General features: G+C 37.2%; 1 protein-coding gene across 18 annotated transcripts in view; it reads right to left on the reverse strand.

The window, feature by feature from the left end:
• PTPRK (protein tyrosine phosphatase receptor type K) overlaps positions 1–20,903 on the reverse strand; it is a 389,377-nt gene that overhangs the window by 244,922 nt on the left and 123,552 nt on the right. For all 18 annotated transcript variants that reach the window (XM_042017411.1, XM_042017415.1, XM_042017404.1 and 15 more), the window contains exon 3: positions 14,726–14,997. In XM_042017411.1, the coding sequence (XP_041873345.1) occupies positions 14,726–14,997 (272 nt within the window). The remainder of the gene's footprint in view (positions 1–14,725; positions 14,998–20,903) is intronic.

Here is a 20,903-nt window from a genome sequence, read left to right on the forward strand (position 1 = left end):
GGTTTTACATTTTTACAAAAACTGCGCTTGATTTTTTTTCCAATTTAAAAAAATATTAATTACTTTGGGTTTTGTTTTGTTTTGCAAATAAACACATTAAACCTGTTGATTACATTTAAGGAAGCAGATCCTACTATCACTTTGACATGTATTTTCTGAAAGCAAATATTCAATAATTGATATTTTTTGTCAAAAATAAAATCTCCCTAGAAATACTCCTGGCATTCACTCTTGTCACCATCAGTTCTCGAGAGGCAACTTAACTGGCCCTTAAAGGATGCCTCCAGAAAGATCTTTTGCCTTGTACTGATGTCCCAGTTCTAGGAAGTTGAAGCTCAAGAGACAACTTTCCATTGTCTTCCCCACCTTTACCCTCTGGTGCTGACTGTTCCAGCAGCTTGTGCTCTGGAGCCTTACCTGTGATTTATCCCTTCCTGATCAGCTGCAGATTTCTGAGACAAAAGCCCTACAAGTATTTTGCTTTTGCCATGGGTTCAGAAACTTCCTTTCCCAAACACAAAGGCTACAAACCTGCCTAAAGTAAATCCATGTCTCCAAACAGCACTGGAGCAAGCTTTTGTCCAATCAGCCCTGAGAAAACAACCTCCCAGATCTTAAATGGAAATACAACCTTTTTTTTCCCAAAAATCAATAAGGACTGGTTTGCTCAGTGCAGCAAGTTAGAAGTCCCAGGTAGTTTTGACACAGCCCAGGTTAAGCAAACACAGGTCTCAGCATCAAAAGCAGTACCGTGCTGAGCCATAGGCTAAAAAGTGTAGGAGCCTCCTGATCCCCAAACCACTCCCTTCCATCCCCCTCCTGCTCTGGCTATGCAACCCTGCCCACTACACCCAGCAGAGAAGCATCACACTCTTCAGCAAACTTAGGCTACTTATAAGCCCAGAATGGAAAGACTTGTTTTTTGCTGTGTGGTGTACTTAAGCTTTGCTTTGCAGAGCTTGCAATTTTTTAGTATGTAATTTATTTAATTTTTTACTGATACAGCACAAACCTGCTCAGAAAGGAAGCTAAATTGCATGGAGGGGACGAGGCTGCATTTGCAAAATGGCACAATTAACTTGTTTTTCATGTGCTGTGCTTTGCTCCCATCCTGGCCCAAATTAAAGTATTCTCCCCTCAAACTTGTCAGAAAAGATTGTTGAAAAAGTACAAGAATTTGGAATATATTAGTTACCAAGACCACTTTCTGCAGAGTTTGGGTTGAAGGTCTTTCACAGCAGGGAAACTGCTCTTGAATTTCAGCCATACGCAGCACTTGCAGAACCGGTTTTAACTTTACAGTAGACTTTTGGACTATTCTGGATTTTCAAATGAAGACATTAGTTTTCCCAATTTAATTAACAATCTAACTAAGATGGATAAGAAAATTACTTAGCTTTGTTATGACTTCACTTCTGAGCAAAATTATAACCCTCTCTGTGATTATTAAGAATATCCGTAAAAGAAACTAAGTTTATTGTCTCTGCTACTGATCCTGTCACCCCTTTTCCAGAATAAGACATACACTTGCTCAAAATAAAATTCTCTCTAACTTCAGAAGTGAAGACACCTGTATTTCATCACTCTTTGCCATTACAGATCTGACCACAACCAACAAGGTTCTGAAGCACCCACACTTTTCAGTACTATCTTATCACACAGAATACCCTTAACAAGGGGGAGAAGGGAGGAAGGAAAAAAGAAAGCGGTGAGGGGGAAGTGAGTTCCAGAAAAATCAAAGGTTTAAACTCTTACAGGGTTGGAAGGGATTTAAAAAAAAAAAAGGGGGGGGGGGGGTGGAAACCTTTCTAATTTGGGGTGCAGTTCTTTAATCCAATGTGTTGAACCTAACCAATGGTTCAGTAAAGCTACAGCCAAAGAAAGCTCATGTGTCTGATTTAACTGTTTTGTTGTGACAAAATACCCACTTAACACATTTTTCTGTTTCAAGGCGCTATGCCACATTTATCTAACGTATGTAAACAAATAATACATTAAAACACATGCCATGTTCCATTTCAGTAGGTTTCTGAAACAAGACAAACAAAACTGAAACTACTTGCATAGCGTTTTGAAAAATATTGGTTATGCTACACATTATACTTTGGACAAATAGTAGTAAATCAACACCCAGAAGTGAAATTCAGATTGAATTCAATGCTACCAAGATAAGTACATCTGATGTTCCAGCTCTTTTTTGGAAAACCAGACAGCTGCTGCTAATTTCCATGTCATTGTCCAAATACATGCTGTTAAGACCTCATAATTAAGTCCAGGGACAAAGATGATGCTTTACTTTAAGGTTCATTTTTATCTTTATAAAAAACAAAAGTAAAAAACCTAGGCACATGCAAACACGTGCTCGCTCATATACGCACAAGTCCCATTGCATGTACCATTTTTATTTAAAAGAGAAATGTGCTAACCAAGCAAATTTTGGCTTTGTTCTGATTTGTCTGTCACACAATGAACAACTGGTCATCTGGCTATGACAGAAAACATTGGTTAGCAACCTGGAAATGCATTGCAAGCTGCTTGATATTTCAACCTGTATCAAAAAAGCATAACCATGTTTTGATAACTTATCACAACTTCCAGTACAGTACAAATAGTTTAATAATTCAGTTCATATAGGAAATAAATTTGGATCGATGCACAGGGTTTGTCTCTCTCCCATGGAAAAACATATTGTTTCTCTGCATTTAAGATTTACATTAAAAAACATTAGAAATATAGTAACAAGAACTTGTAATCCACTTGGTTTACCATTATGGAAAAAGGGAAGGGTTAGGTAAAGGGGTTTTCTTTGGTGGTGGTATTATTATTCACCATTAATAAGTATTGTTTTATTTATTTTTTAAAAAAACATTGTGGGCATTATGTTTGTGTGTTCTTTACAAGTACAAGCATAGCATCAAGGGCAGCACATATTCACCCTATCAAAGAAGGCCAAATAGCATCCTGGAAGTAATTTCACAGCAGGACCTGTGGCAGTGCAGAGGGAAGACCAACACCAGCTTCCTCTACATCCCTTCCAAGGGCAGCAGCCCTTTCCAAGGAAAGCTGGAAAATGGACAGTGGCAGGGGGAAAAACAGCATTACAACCCTCTTGCCTACAGCTCTGGGTATAGCAGGAGTGGGAAGCAGGGAACAGAATTAGGGAAATACCAACTTTCAATTCATCAGTTAAACATGGCGTTTCAGGGATATCAGTGGCTGATTTTCTTTCAACCACTAAACCTCTGAATGAAAGAACAAGTTGCAAGTGCAGACATACAACAAAACACTTATACTGAATACAAAAGTTAACACAAAAGAAAGAAGGGGGGGGTGGAAAGACAGATGGTGCAGGTTGTAACTCTTTCTTAACTCATTTATTGGAGGTTTGAAAGTTTACAGTAATCCCTTAAGCATGGTAGAAAAGAAGAGGGTGAGAAACAGGGCTTCAATCAAGTGAGAGAGTGTGGACCTGAGCATGTGTGCCTTTAAGATTTCACAAAGACAGAAGAAAAAAAAAAAAAAAATCAGACTAAATGAAGATTATCTGTCTCCATTCCTGCCTAGAAGTCCACAGCAGATTTTCATTTTTAAACTTTTGGTTGTTGGGTTTGTTTGTTTATTGCTGGGAAGTTTTTTTTTTCATTTTCAGATGAAATCTACTTGTGAAGTTAACCAGTCAACTGCAACACCTGAAGCTAATCAGGTACAACCAAATCAACTAACGATCAAACCTAGAAAAGTTACATGATATGAGCATAATGCACACCCAAAGGGCAGCCACATACACTAGATAAAAAGTGTTTTACTGCTGAAGCTTGACAGCTGGAAGATGCAGTATCATCACTCATTCCATTCTCCTTGTTTTCTATTCCTTGCAAAGTGCACTAGAAATGCCCTGGGCAAGCAGATCCTTTAGGTGTCTGCTGTTGAATCTGGCACAGCTGCTGTTTCTTCTTCCTTCCACAAAAAATCAGTGGCAGGATGACACCCCCAGAAACCCATACCTCTTGTTCTGTCTAGTACCTCAAGATGAATGCTACCAGAAATTCCCTAATATTTGATTTCTCTTTCAGTAACTCAACAATGCACTAGGAAGACTGGAATTACAGGACTTGTGTTATTTAATTTTTTTAAAGGCTTATCACAGTTATTCACATTGAACAAATATGCTTTCCTTTCTTGTAAGTAATTTCATTCCATAAATAGCAGCAAACTGCAACTACTATTTCCAGGTGAGAGTTATTTTCTTCCAACAGACACCACCTACTGAATAATTCACAACCTGTGAGACACATTCATTGCCTGGAGAACATAGTAAAGAGAGCAAAATTGACAATTATGGCAAAAGTGTAAGCCAAGCCAAAAAGTTGACTCTAGACTAAAAATCTACATTATGAAATTTCTAAAGGTAAGTCACACACAAGCAGCAAGCAGGCACACACAACCACCCCCGGTAAATATGCTGTTCACACCACAGCAGGTCAGTAAAGTGACACTGCAACAACCCCATTAACTCCCCTGCTCTGCATTAGCAGGAGTGCCCACACAATCTGTACCTTCCATGAGCATGGAAAACATGTCTTTGCTCTGCCTTGCAGTTGTCTAGCACTAGCAGCACTGTTGGGCTTCCGTTTGCTGTTGCTTGTTTGCGACTCAAGGTGAGATGCAGTAATCCTGGCACGGGCATCAGCAAAATCACAAAGGTTTCCAGTTACAGGACCCATTCCCGCAAATGAATAGTACATTCAAAGATCTCATGGATAACATACAAAAGGCTCCAGAAGACACTGAGACCACAATAAAACAAATCAAACCAAAAAACATCAGGAAAAAACCAGTTTAGGATGCACTTTTATGTAGTCAAGGTACTTCACAGAAGAAATCCACTCCGAAAAGTTTTATACCAATTCTTTAAATCTTCTAGGAGCTGCACATAAAGACATTTAAAGAAAATAGTGAAGGAGCTCCATAACTGACTAGGAAAAGGGGAAGAACTCTCTAAGAGGAAAATAACGTGTCTGTAAAGACAGCAATGCAACTATCCCTGGCTTGGAGCCCAGAGAACTATCTTCCTGACTGTGCCATCACTTTATCTCCCACTGGGCAATTACCAGTTCACAAACTTCCCATCACTATCTTAGCACCAGAAAATTGTTCTACTTCAGATGGTGTTTCAGAACTTCCAGAATAGGGGTATAATTTACTTCACTCTGGTAAGATGGGGTAAGGAGGGTGGGGGTGACTTTAAAATGCTTTGTAATATCTTTTGGGCAAAGCAGAAAATTCAACAATACTTGTTTGTTTATTTCTTTAAATACACCGACCTTGTACATTTGATCAGAATTTGATTCTAGTGCAAATTAATTGATACACTGCCCCCTCATCTTTGAATTTTGATTATTTTCTCCTTCAGAGCAACTATCTCAGTTGTTTTTTCAATGTCACCTCAAACAAAGTCTAAACTTCAGAAAAGAAACACATACAGGGTAGAGAGAATTATAAAGATATGAGGTACTTATTTCTCTCTGAGGAGGTCATATCACCAGTCAACATGGGATTCCTATTACGTATTAGTCTGGATGAAGAACAGCTTTTGACTTTACTCCAAGCCTCGGGCTTGTTCATCATTTAGCATCAGAAAAAGAGAAAATATTTTAAATAAAACCATCAAAACAACCAATACATTATAGCATGGTGTGCACATACTCAAAAAATTCTTCCTGAGCATTTCATCTTGCACTTAATAACAAAAGTCAGAAAAGGACAAAAGAAAAGTTAAGTAGCTGCATAATTCTCAGTATAATTTTTTTTCCAACTGTATTGGTTTTGGCTGGGGTAGAGTTCATTTTTTTCATAGTAGCTGGCATGTGGCAATGCTTTAGATTTGTGCTGGAAACAGTGTTGATAACACAGGGATGTTTTTGTTACTGCTGGGCAATGCTTGCACAGAGCCAAGGGCTGTTCTGCTTCTCACACCACCCCTCCAGTGAGTAGGCTGAGGATGCACAGGTTGAGAGGGGGCATAGCCAGGACATCTGACTCCACAAGCACACCAGTGACCAAAGGGATACCCCACACCTTATGGCATCATACTCAGCATGTCAAGATGGGAGAAGAAAGAAAAAGGGGAGTCATTCAGACTGATGGCATTTGTCTTCCCAAGCCCTGTTACATGTGATGGAGCCCTGCTCTCCTGGAGACAGCTGAACACCTGCCTGCCCATGGGAAGTGGTGAATTAATTCCTTGTTTTGCTTTGCTTGCACTCACAGCTTTTGCTTTACCTATTAATCTGTCTTTATCTCAATTTACAAATTTTCTTGCTTTTGCCCTTCCAATTCTCTTCCCCATCCCACCAGGGAGGCGGAAGGAAGTGAGGAAGGGACTGTGTGAGGCTTCATTGCCAACTGGGGTTAAACCACGACACCAAAGAGGCACTGGGGGTTGGGGGTGGTCAGGCAAAATCCAGACGTCTGACAGCATACAATGCTTCATAGCAAAAATTACCTAACACAGTATCTTATCAGTGTTGAATTGATGAGTTCAGACTTTTAAACTGAAAACCCTGATACTTCAAGGCCCATGAATTTGGAGACTGATTGGTTTCCAATTTTGAAGTGCAGAGATTTTAGTGAACTTTTTGATAATGATTCAATACTGCACTATTATATTTTTTCTTTTATTCTCTTTCACTTAGGGGTAGACTGGAAACCCCTAGCAGAGCACAATTCATTACTCAATCTTTTCAGAACCCATATAATGAAATGAAAGTATTATCAGTTTCTGCTTTCTTTTAACCATCTACTTCAAGCATATATCACTGATTTCTGCCATAATCCCCTTTCATTCATTTCACTTTTCATGTGAATAAAAGAGCCAAGTGGAAGAGTATATCATTGCAGCTCCTTCATAGTGTGATATTCACAATTTTTCTTAGAAAGGGATATGATCTTGCAGAAGCTGATAAAAGTATTTCAAAATCTGAGCTTCTTATGTAACAAGTAATTATGCTTTTCAACTACAGACTAAAATCCTAAAAAAGAATAATCTCGACAAAAGGAACCATATCCAGAACTACTTTATTTACACATGATGATTTAAGTCAATCTTGTATTTCTGAAAAAAATTAATCAGGCACTCCAAGATGGCTGATTAGCAATAGTGTGTTTTCCACTTCACTGCCTGACAGTGCTTGCAGTACGATAGGGAGGAGAATGCTACAGGCTTTTCATAATCTTGGTAATCAAGGTTAAAACAAAATTTGCATACCACCTTGCAGATGCGAGGAATGTTTCCTGGAAGAGTGCTGAGGTTAAAGTCACATATATCTCCCCAGAAATGAGGCACTGGCTAAAAGTATTATGTATTTATCTCAAAGTAAGCCCTCATGAGTTTACAACCAGTAGTGTTCCACTTAAGATTTTTAGGTAATTATCAAGGTAATACTAACCTCCAAATCTTTCACTGCCTTGGAAAACATCAAGCATCTACTAAATTTTCATCACTGCACCCTGAAGATAATCACTATTTTGCATGAACGGTGAAAAAAGGTCAAAATCTTCATCAGCCTCATTGGCACTGCATTATTTGATGGAAAGAGAATTGAAGAGTCTTGTATGTAGAGCCATGCAATTCCTTACAATACTTCAGTACTCCAAGTATAATATTTCTACTCTCCTTTCAGTTCAGATCATACATATAGCACAGGAAACCCAGAGCACAGTAGAACAAAAGAAACCTACACACAAATTTTAATATAACAAAGAAAAGCAGTGGAAAAGACTATTGAAAATTTTAAACAAAGGAAAAGGGAGGCAGTAAGCTGCTAACATTTCTTTTTTCAGCACATAAACTCTTTAGCTTCAGAATTCTGTAAATTCAATTTTTTTTCAACTCAGGACTAAGAATAGAGTAACAGAAGCAATTGCTCAGATTCCACAGTTTCTTAGCCTATCCAAAGTAGTTTCTTCTACACCCCTGCTGGAATGGAGTTTTAGGTGTTTTGTGGAGGCAGAGCCATCTCTGCTTGCAATGGTGAAGTACAGCTTGGATCAGTGACTTAGACATGGCTGACACATTTCACTTGATTAACAATAATTTCTGCTATTTTTAATTGTAAAAATTCTTTGATACTAATTTATCAGCTTAGCCCTTTTTTAATGCAGCAGACCCCAAAATAAATTAGGTCTCATCTATTTTGATAGGCTAACAAAAATCAAACCCACCAAGCTAGGAAAGCTATTACATACATCTCCTTAAGGCAATTTTAAAGTTCCTAAATAAAAAAAAAAAAAAAAAGTGGTGGGCAGGAGGAGACAACACAATAGGTGGGGGAGAGGCCAACAGCATATATCATCATTATTTATGTGCTTTCCCACTACCGTCATTCCCTTGTCCCTCAGGAAGCTCCTGTGCTCATAAATGAGCTAATTCTAGACAGAAAGAAAGCACGTTGTGGCTGGCCTGCAGAACATACCCTGCTGAAACAACGCCACAGACCTGAACTAACAGTCAAAGCCTGCTGGTCGTTTCTAAGAAAAAATAAAGAGTTTCCAAGAAGTCTCCAATACTTATGGTGTTATTGAAAACCTAGATGCTGGCACTTCAGCTGTGACGAGGCTTGTTTGGGCAATGCTCACTTTCACTCCCTGCACTATGATTTCCCAGTTTGAATACTGGAATGAGTCAGTATTTGTACAAGTCCTTTGAGGGCTGTGAGTGCTTTGTGATCTGCAGAACTAAATTATTAAAATGGTTCTGGTAATCACTCTATTGGAAATTACGCCTTTTTTTGTCCTCACCAAATCAATAAATATCTTGGAAGAAATGAGACAGAAATGTGACAGATTTGCTTGCATGTATTCATGTTTATCCTAGCAGTTAAAAAAGCTGCTGTTGTTTTTGTACTAGCAAGGCTTGGAAAAGCAATAAGAAAGTTCATTATTTAAAAAGTCTCCCTCTGAGTAACTCTTCAATTAACTGTATAAAGAAGAAGTTTTCTGATTAAGTGCTGCCTAGCAAGTAATAGTCAGGAGAACACTTAGGGGTTTAGAAAATTTCTGATGAGAAAGCAACATCATTCCTCTTTGGAGATATTTTCAAACATTAGAGATAGTGGTAAGCAGTGAGGCAGTTAAAAGTGCTTTCATTTGGTGAAAACTATAAAAGAAAGAAGGAAAACAAAGGAGACAAACAAATGTATAAGCAATTTCACTGTGCATTAATGAACTAGAAAAAAATAGTTTATTGACAATCACCTTAAATTCTTAAAAGCCACAAAGTATTCTCAAGGGAGTTATTCCTCAAAAGGAATGATAAAGAATGATGCACCTATACAAGGAACAATTCAGTGATTTATACTACCTACAAACAAGAGCTATTCCAAGTTTAGGAAAAAAAAAATCTCTCAGTTTATTAACTACTATCTTAGATTTCTTTAATTATACAGCTAACCCATATTTTACTAACATATTTTAGGAAACAATTTTTATATCTCTGCTAGAATGAAACCAACCACCCCTCCAAAAATGTTCTAATTCATATTTTATTTCTGAGCACCCTTAGAAACTGGAAGAATTTAAAAGGCTTAATTTTAAATTTCAATTTAGAAAAGTCTAAAATATTATGTTACCCCAGAGGAAAAGAGCCAAGAGAAATGGGTGTAGGAATAGTAGTGGCAGACAAAGATAGCTTTTATTTCTACAGCCAAGCAAAAACTTACACAAAATATGACCAAACTGATTTAAACAACCACAGAATAAAAAATATAAATTACATTTAGGAATCCAGAGAAAAAGTTAAGCACACATACTCTTGAGGGGTGGAAGGGGCTGGGCATCCACAACAGCTATTGCTGTCAGGCACATTCATGGGTCTAAAGCCTGCAGTGTGACCAACCTCCATTCACTTTTTTCCGTCTGGTTTACCCACCAGACCAAAAAGGCCCGTAATTCTTGAACTGCAAGTGGAATCTCCTTTATATTAGTGAGGGTTTTGCAGAACTCTATCATATTTGTCTAAATTGGGTCTTTTCCCAAGCCAGATAACTTAGCGTATTTCAGCACTGCCTCTCACACATGGTTACAGACTGCTCTCCTCTGCCCCTGAACTCCTCCTCATGCTGAGATTTCCATCAGACAATTTTCACTGTCTTGCAACTCAACATCCAAGACTTACACAGAGAGCTGTAACAGTAACTGGTTGGCTGCTTATCAGTGTTGCTCAAAATTTTCAAATAAAGCGCTTTCTGCATTACATTATTTTTTCCTACCTAGTCAAAAAAGTTACACTAGCTCCAAGTTTATTTATAAAGTTTGTCTTTGGTATTATTATCAGTAATTTTCTGTGTTCCAAAATATTTTAAATAAAGGTCTATGAATACATCAGTCTTTTAGAATGTTGCTGATTTTTTTTTTTAATGATTTTTGTATTTTCTTGATGTTAGAGAGTATCTCAAGGTTAAAGTCCATATATAAAAAAGGACATTTGCCTTATAAATAGGAAGTTGGAGTTTGGGAGGGTGGGTTTCTTCTAAAGTTAGCCTATAACTCAGTTCTATGCAGTTCACGCAGGTGCTTTCCATTTCACTTGTGGCTTTCCTTCCTTAGCTATAATTAATGACTAAATCTCTTCTAACTCCCTGTCTTCCCAAACTTTTCTGCATACAGCTTGTTTACAGTCTCACATGTCTACGAGTTTGGAATAGTGATCTGATATCCAAAAAGGCAAAAATTCTCATATTTCACAAGAAATCTGTTTCCTACCTTATGTGGCATATGGCCCAACAGTACACACCATTACTTAATCTTCAGTCTACCATTCCCCGTTATACTTCTATTACAGTTTTGAGACCTTTCAAGATGATGAAGGAAAGTAATTTTCCAAGATCTTTGAGCAATTTAAACTTTTGCAAATCCTATAAATCATCAGTACTATAATAAAGAACAAATTAATTATCCAAATCAGGATTCACAATCCTGCAAGAGAATTATTTGGCTTTCCAGAGTTTTCCGGCAGTATTTTTGAGCTGATAAAAGACCTTTTGCTCAGTGCAGTTCAGTATTTTTACTTTGCTAGCTATACTTCCAGGTGCAACATCACGCCTATGAAGTCAGTATCCCAGCCAGCATGTTTGCTAAACTGCAGAACACCATTACTGTATAGTGAATTTTTAAAGAACCACAAAGAAACAAAGTAATTAGTTTTTTACAAGTTTGAAATTTATGGTTCCAAGTCAAGAGTTTCTTTACCAGTTTCTGATATAAACATCAGGTTTGTAAAACCAAAAATGGAAAGCCCATGGTTCACATTGCAAAATGGACCTCATATGTGACTGAGCACAGACGTGATCCTGTGGAAGCAAAACAAATTTGCAAAACAGAGACTTTTGGGAGACTGCGTACAAAAAAACTAACAAACCACAAACAAACAAAATCAAAGTAAAAAGGAATGACATAGGTAGCAAGGGAAGTGGAAAAATGACTGTGGCAGAAGCAGGAAGGAAGAGACAGCCCTCAGCAGTGGGATAATCCCTACTGTGCAAAGGAGGAGAGAACTTGGGGAAATGAACAGAAGCATTAGACAAAAAAACTCATCCAGACAGAAATAAACATCTCAACCAAAATAAATTAATTACAGTAATAACCAACAAAGAAAACAAAGTGACAAAACTCCTAGTCAGTTACAAAGTTTAAACAATAAAAATCACAAAATATTTTTCCTTTGAAGCAAACCTGAGTCAGGTCAAATGTGGCATATATCCAACAGGGTGACAAAAAAAAGATTCCAGAACCAGCAAGGACCAAAATGAAATCAACTTGATCCCAAGGGATTCTCTAATCAAGCCCTTTTCTTCAAGAGTTCATCCTCATGTTAAACAAGCAGAATAGAAGCTGCAGATGTCTTGCTAGCAGGAGACAGAAGACAGATCATTACAGGACTTCTGAAACTCCGCGAGTGCAAAATACGACAAGTGAAGAATTACAGGCCCCAGGCTTGGAGAAACCCCCAGGAATAGTCCTAACATGGAATTAACATTGGAATTCCTTGTCATATATATTGTAAACACTAGAAGCTTAAATCATTGCCAAAAAAAAAAAAAAAGTACTAACAGGAATACAGAAAGGCACCACTTATGTTCTTAACTCAAAGTTCTTGAAACACATATATGCTCAAGGCTGGAAGTGTGTTCTGGGGGAGGTATGAGTTTGTCCTGTTCCTGAACTCTTCTACAAACTTCCACTCCTATCTGCCAGCAGAGACAGGATACAAAACTAGGTAAAAAGTTTTATCCAGTAAAGCTACTATAATAAACTGTACTGTGTTTGTCAGAAAATAAATATATAAATAATTGCCCAGCAGAATATAGTTAAAGAAAGTTAAGGAATTTGATTTTTTTAAAAAATATATTCCTGTGAGTAAAAGGAGGTGTTAAATCCATCCAAAAATGCATAAGACTAATTTCTTTTTTATACTAGAGTGACATGTAAAAACACTGTGCTAGTTTGAGCAGGAGGCAATGAAGCTTCAACAGAGCACAGCAGAGGACAGAAATGCTCTTTAGGAGCTAATTAGCCAAGGTGCAGCACTGTTACTACAACTAACTTGGCCAGGCTGCTAACTTCCAAGTCACCATATGAGACTTCCTTAGAGCGAACCTGTGCTATTCAGCCCCTGATAATCTCTACTCTCCTCCTTCACTTAAAAGTGAAGGAAAGGGCAGTGAAGTTGACCTGATTGTAACAAAGTACATGCAAACAATTGTGCTCAGCAGTGATCCTTAGCAGTGACCTTGCTTGTACAGGCAGGGATCCAATTCCCAGATTAGTAAAGAACCACTTCCATCTTGTTATAGAAACCAGTGCTTATTTTCCTCAGTACTAGCTAAACTCACTGACCAACAGGTAGATAAAAGTGCCAAAATCACAAGGTACAACTGTACAGCATGGAACTCTAACAAGAAAAATGAAAAAAATATTTCCATTCCAAAGCATAACTCAACTCAAAACTAAGGAACAAACTAGAAACAAACAAACAAACAAAAATCTACCAAGAGCAATGTTGAACCTGAACCTTGAGAGTTGAAAGAACCAAAACCACAAAAATACCAACCCTGTTCGTGCAAACAAGCAGTTGTGCACAGATAGCATGCAGATTTCCCCTCCTGTTCATAAAAGCAATTGTGCAAGTTGGACACAAATCACAGCAGGTTGCATTAACAGTCCTCCAGTTCTACTCCAGGCTTATTTTTAATTTAAAAATAAACTGGGTTACACATGATTTCAATATTCTGTTGGACGACCAAGCAAAGGAAAGAATGAATTTAAGCAGAGTCTGTGGAGAGATAATGTGGAGGCTGTAACGTAAGTGAAAAATGGCCGTGTTGCTAAGATAAGGCTCCAACCACCAATCTCATTGTCAAGCCTGGCCATCTGTGAGCAGAAAACTGATTTACTGCATATAATGCTGCTATACTTGATCACTACTGTACTGTTATAAAAGGCTCCCGAGGTTTGTTTAAGGACACCAAATGGTACTTTCTAGCAACATAAAAAGGGTTAATAAAACACCTCTTCAAAAGCCAAGTTTTCTGGAGCCAGGCTTCAGACCTTTAAATCAAATTTTACCCAGTTTCAATGCCACTGAAATTTCTTTATTAATAAAATTTCTTTATAGACGAAATTTCTTTATAAATAAAATCATTAAAACCACGGAAACAAAACCCCCAAAAAATCCCATAAAATGATAGTAAGTTACGTAATTTTCACTGTATAAGTAAGGCTGCTTGCACTGAAGCTTATTCATGGATGTTATTTTGATGGTGGGCAATTGCAACAAACTTTAGATAAAGGCACTTTTAAGAAGCAATCCTACAGTACCACTATTCAACAAAACCATTAATAAAGCAGCCACTTTCTGTCATTTAATAACTACTCTGGAGATCCAAACTCTTTGCAAGAGCACTGATGAAGAATATTTAGATAGGGGCCTGTAAGCACATTGTGGTGTAACACCTCATGGTGTAACAACTCAGATGAGCACATGTAATCCAACTCTTCCCACACCTACACGCCAGAACAAAAATGCCCATGTATGAGATTTATCCTTCACATCAAATACCCACTGAGTAAAACAGCTGCAGGAACTTTCTTAGGTTAATCAAACAAATCAAATAACAGCATCCAGTAATAACAAAACAAATTTTCCCTCCAAACAACAGGCCTACACTGCGGGTGGTTTTGTCCCATAGCAAACAAACAGGGAAAAAAACACATCCTGAACAGCTGCTCATTAGGTGAGCACCATTCTGCCTGCACAGCAAATGAAGCAAATGTCATGTGGAAAAAACCATAGTTTACAGTCATGTAATTAGACATGGTAACACAGGCATAAACAAAAGAGGAGGGACGACAAGTACAAATTACAGTTGCACAGGCAATTTATTTCTGGGAGTTTATAATTTTTGATGCTCCTGGACTTCAACCTTACCATTTCTTTTAACAAGGCTTTTTTCCAGCTATTTTTTTTTCCTATTATACAGTAATAGATAACTATGAACATTCACCCGCTATAAAAAATATCCATTCCCACATAATTATTTATACTGAATGGAACACTTCACTTCAGGACATTGGGAGAATACTCCATCAGAACAGACTAAAACAACACAAAGTGAATAGGACCTTGCAGTAAATATTATAAAGTGGCGTGAATTTATGGCAAGTTTACCTGATACTCATTCGGCCAGAAAGTGCTGACAGCCAACTCTGCTCGAAGCCAGTCTTTGCCGGTGGAGCCAGTGACATTCCAGATGGGATTAGCCAGTGGTCCTTTGTTCACCCTAACGAGGATATTCAAAGTGCCTGGGTTTCCTCCATTCTTGCTGTACAGAAGGTAGCTGAAATCGATGCAGTGAGTATCGTTTTCTTTCATTGTTGGAAGCTGAAGTCGAGTCTTTTCTCCGGGGTCATGGTCTGAGGAAATCACTATCATATATGATCCTAAGGGAGGGGAGAGGGGGAAAGAGGGAAAACAAAGGCGGTAGTAAGGAAAAAGATAAATACTAAGAAACTGATTATTCACTGTGAAAAATGATGAAATGCATAGGTTTTCTTATCCCAGAAACATCAAAATGAAATCCAGCAAGCTATAAAACGGCTTAAAACATGACTGAAGCAGTATCTACAGAAGATATCACATACCTCTGAGTACCTATCTAGATGCCTCCACCTACAAACTTTTCTCTCGTTTTAGGATCAGATAATTGGAAATAGTATCACAGATGGACAGGGGAAAAAATAACAAGAGAAGAAAAGCATAATCATTATTCTGAGGTCACTGAGGCCAAAATTCTCTCACCTTGCTCTGCAGATTTTCTGAAAATAAAACGAAAAATAAGGTTCACATTCCTCAATGCAGCTTTATCACACCTTTTTCTACCCCCCAAAAAAGAGGCAGACTCGAATCTGAGATATATTAGCAGTGGAAATAGCTGACTTAGGACACCAAGCTGAACTTGTTTGGAAAAGTTTTGTTTGCTCCTCCATTTTCCAATGGATTTAAGGGGATAACAGAAGTTTCTATAGCTAGAAGAGTGTCCACCTTGTAAATGTGTGTTACAAATATACACAAAGTAAAACAGGCTGTGCCTGTCTAGCTACAAAGGCAGAAAGAGGAAATCATATGTTTCAGCGGGTTATACAGGCAATAATGATGAATCAGTCTGTCCTGCTGTCCTTCAGAATGGATGGTAAAGACAGGCTGCCATCTAACCTAGCCCAGAGCTGATCCATTTCTTCAAGAGGGACAGCTCCATACCAGGCACTACCTGGTTAATGAACCTCAGTGAAAAAAACTTGCTAGATAGGGCATGCCAGGCCAAACTTTCCAACCAAGTGAGAAAATCCAATTCAACATATGATTTAATCATTGCTACAGGAAAATTTCTTAACCAAAATTTACCTTCATATCTGCTTAATGATTCCAGAACCTTCCTGTTGATGGATTTTCCTTTTATTTTCAGTCCTAAAGGGCATCACAATAAAGAGCCTTTCCTCATGAGGAAAGTTCAGGTTAAATCCATCAAAAATAGAGAAAAAATTTAACCTAAAGTTAAAAAAGTAATGGATATGTGAGCATTTGCCCAAATGAGTAGTCTTGCAGAAGTCCTGGGAGTATGTGCATGAATACTGGTAAAAAATCTTCTCTGAAGTATAGTCATATAAATTATTACCATTTTGTACGTCAAATGTTATCCTTTGAGTTTTAGACAACAAGGAACTATTGTGTTCTAGTATGTCCTAAACAGTTGTATTAGGCATTCTGAAAATTGTTCACAAGCTGTTGCTCAGGAAAAGATGAAAATTTATGTACATGGAATTAAATCATCTGTGTGAGAGGCTAATTTAGCATCTTTACTAGCCTGTAAAGCAAGTCTGTGCTAAAAAATTTAGGAAAAAAAATGAGAAAGAAATATTTTAGAAGGAAAGCTGCTCTTATTAAAGCACAGTGCATTGAAATCTATATTTTTAGTAGTCATCTTAAAGAAAGGGTTTAAAGAAAATGACTATAATGTAACATAAGCAAGTAGTTCATATTAAGAATTATATACAGAATCCATTATTTTATTTATTTTTTGTTAGAGAATTTGGTAAAATAGCAACTCCTGGTTATTTCTTCATCATTAATACCCATTTATAAAGACACAAAAGAATCATATTATATTATTTAGATTTGCTGTTACTTTAAATCTTTAAAGATTATGGTCTAGAATCAGTTGATTGCCTGAGAAAGTGTTTGTAAACCACATCCACTGGTGTGTAATTTTTATGCCCCCTGCCTCTAGAATAAACTTAGTAATATGCTAGTTTGTAATCTCTATTTTAGTAATATATATGTTCTTACAAGCACCTGATCATCAGACTAGAGAATAAGATTTTCAAAAGTTTTGTTACTAAATACTATGAATGTGGCAGGGGGAGGCTGTACATCAGTAGTTTGGGGTTTTTTCCTTCTACATAAGAGTTAGAAAACTGAAAAGGGTCGGTGAAAAATGACAGACTGCTTCCCACACTGTTAGCACTGATTATCCATGGACATCTAAATTGCCTCTCTGCCTTTCTCACTTGTGTTTTGCAAATATTTTAAAGCAATACACAAAAAGCAACTCAAGTCTTTCCCACCAAAAAAAAACCACCCCCCAAAAAAAAAAAAAACAAACCACTAAAAAATCCCCATTTACTTCTAATATTTCTAAAGCTAAGATACAGAAGAAGATAAACCCGCCAACATTTTCTGAAGTCAGTCTGGGGGGAAAGGAAGAAACAGAATATAACCTTTGCAGAATCAACCTTTGCAGATTTTTAAAATGTTTCTCCCAACTTCTCTTAAAATCACTGGAAGGAAAAGAAAATCAAATTCAAATTACAACAAATAAACTAGAAGTATTTAAAGATCTTGTTTCTAAAGTAGGGGAATCTGCTATAGCCTTTGGAAGCTTCAACATACATTTTTTAGCATATCAACATATTTTATAGTACTCCACTTTCTCAGTCTCATTTTTCATCATTTAAAAATACTTAGCAATGAATTTGCATACATCTATCTACATGTTAGTCCTACAGCACTTCATGAAATGCTCCAGACAGCACTCATAGACCATTTATCACAAAGCTAAGGCATCTGTTCAGCATCTTAAAAACTACTTCCCTTCTCCTCCTTTTTTTAAACTTAAGCAGCTGTATTATGCAACTGTACAGAATTCTGCTCCTTTCTCAGTCATCTACCTACTCCAAGAAAATCAGAAGCCAATGCCAGAGCAAACTATACAGCAAAATTATATCTTTGGAAAACATACAAAATACTTTCTTACACCTTTCATAAGAAAGTCATTCTTTACTTGTAAAGAAATACAATATGTTTGAAAGAGTTAGTAGTTTTGCCTCATTTATATATGCTTGCAATACCATAATATTAATTATTAATAATTATATTATTGTAAAATCTTCATGATATCTTAAGATATTACTGGACTTGGCAGAAATGCAAAGTATAAACAATGGAACTGCTCACAATCTCATTAATTCCTGAGATTAACTAATTGTTTGAGATTTTCAGTGAGAGATTAGAGCAAATGTTACAGCACTATTCACAGTGGTGCTACAGGCTGGAGCAGGGACATAGGGTGAGAAGGAAGGAGCAGCAGACACCAAGTGCAATGGATTGACTGCAGCCCCCAGTTCCAATCCCCCTGTGCCTGGGGTTAGTTTTCCCCCAAGGTGAATCTGTTTTTGTCTGTGACAGTAACTGATGATTTACAAAATAAGTGATCTCCCTGTCGTTTTCTCAACCCATGAGCTTGCCCACCCTATTTTCCCCCTTGTGCTGCTGAGGAAAGGACCAAAAAAGGGCAGGGTGAGGGGCTAGCCAAGGTCAACACACCACAAATGCCAGAAAGGTAAAGAGCAGCAGTTAGTGTTAGTACTAAGTGTGTTATTAAATCCCAGTAGAGCCAGGCTCTGTGATTTTTTTTCCCCCGTTGTTACTGGCCTAGCAAGGTCAGGCACAAGCAGATGTAAAATGCTATATACACCTATTTCCCTTGAAAACAAGGAAGAAAAAACACTACTGTGTGTTCTGGTTTCACTAAGGTTTTACAAGAAGAAAGTCAGTTGCAAGTGAGTTACTCCATTAAATACCAAAACGGTTAAAAAAGAAAAATTCAAGAAAATTTTAAAAAATAAACAAAACCAAACCAACATATTTGGGGCAATGGAGAAAGAAAAACTTAACATGAAAGAGCAGAAGTTCATTGTTTCTTCTTACAAGACAGAAAGGGTGAATTTCATCTTTGGATGATGCTGCAAAAAAATGTAAGAAGTATCCAAAGTCATCATTTATGCCTGGACAAATACCCATCGTTCTTAAATATTCCTTTCACTCCCTATTATTTCACCATGCTCCAGTATGTCGTCTTTAGTTCCTCTGGCAGTTAGAGCCATTACAAAAGGCACACAACTCATCAGTAACATTTTTCTTGAAATTTTTTCTTGTGGTTTGACAGTGATTTTGTTTCATTGTTCTTCCAGTAATTCCCAGAAGAATCTTCTTCATTCTTGCAAATGTACAATCTTTAAGAGTTATATGTTCTCTTTCTCCCAAGAAGCTCAAGTGTTAATTTTTCCTACTTGAATGTAGTTTAGATTTCTCCAAATCAAACTCAATCCTCTCATTTAGCTTTTCTTCTCTGAAGTGCCTTCTATCTATTTGCCAGTTAATAGCTTCTAATGTTATTCCTGATGTAAAAGGTCAATCCAATTCTCTCCTACACAAAATGGAAACAACAGACTATGAAACAGCTAAATGGCACTGCCTCCTAAGCTTTGATCCAGTTCATGCAAACAGTTCAGCTTTAGGATCAGTCTTTCAGGAAGATTTTGATGCCTATTCGGCATTAAATTCATGAACTTGCTAAAGGGCATCTACACGGCTATGGAATAAGAGCTACTAGACTTTCCCTGAGCCATGTTATTAAACACAGCTGTATATACCTCATAGATTTCACTGTCTTTTATTTATTTTGATAAGCACTAAACTTGATGTCCTAGTTCAGTGGCAAGGACAGATCATTTCAGAATAAATGAATTCTTAACTAATTGATTGTGAAAAGTCTTAGTTTTTATCCCCTACTGAAAACCAAGCTCTCTTATCATCCAGCAGTTAACTGAAGGTAAGAAATCATGCTAAGATTAAAAAAAAAATCCTTAAATAAAATAAAATTTGCCTGCTGTAAGGTACCAATGTGACAGAGCAGTTTCCCAATCAAATTATTTTCTCTCACTTCCTTGCTTCCTGAAAAACGGGTTTGTATTTGAAGTGTGAAACTTGTAATTTTCAGCAGGCTGGTCTTCAGCTCCTGCAAATCCACTTTCCTCCAAACAAGAACTAACCATCAAACCATCTCCATTTTAGGGACATACTGTGGTAATTTCTCTGCCTGTGAATGTGCTCCTTCAGTTACTAGGACTTTCAGCTTCAGGTGGGAAAAAAATAGTTCAGAACATTACAAATTTCATATGCAACTAGATTTAAAGGTACAGAAGTAGATTCAATTTTGTGGTTTGCTGGTGGGGGAGAAAAAACCTGACTATATACATCCCCTTTTGGTAGAGCATAATGTGAAGATGCTTAAATAGATTCACAGAAAAAGATCAGCTGAAAAGAAGTCTTCCCCATAAAATTAGAAGAAGGGGTTTTCTTCACTTCATGGCAATGTCAACTACATGAAATGGAGGGTCCAGGCACTTATGTGCCTTATCCTAAAGCTCGAGACTACGTGACCTTTTTGTCTTTTGATAATGACTGTGTAACATAGTCCCTGATTATGTTTTACGCAACATTTATGAGAGACTGCAGGCAATGAACAGGCACTAAAACAGAGAAATAGGCTTGCAACTGGAAGCAGGCTGCGAAGAGAAGTTCAAAACCATCGATATTAATTCACAGAATTATTTCACACCCAATAGTATTTATGCCTATTTTGTTCTTTGGAGAGTGTCTCCCCTGTGACAATTTGAGAAAGTCCTCTACTTGTATTTCTTTTTTGTAATTTGCAAGAAAGGAAAAAATAAAGGCTAATGGAAAAAAACCAAAAGCTCCTAAATTTTTCTTCTTGCAGGAAGCATATTCTTTTCAAAAGAAAAAAGACAAAGCCTATGAATATGTTAAATATACTCCAGGTAAACCTCCATGTGCTTGGGTTTAATAAAACCTCAAACTATTATAGCCTTTTTGTTCCCTTTTGCCCTTGATTACCTAACATACAGTAAATGTCTGCAGCCCTAGGATAGGGGAAAAAAAAAAAAAAGCAAAAAACCCAAGGAAATTATGAAGAAAACTACAGACATTG

Source organism: Corvus kubaryi, unplaced genomic scaffold (genome assembly GCF_017639235.1).
Source record: "Corvus kubaryi isolate FWS band 111438036 unplaced genomic scaffold, C.kubaryi_AGA036_p1.0 split3-73, whole genome shotgun sequence".
Lineage (NCBI taxonomy): Eukaryota > Metazoa > Chordata > Aves > Passeriformes > Corvidae > Corvus > Corvus kubaryi.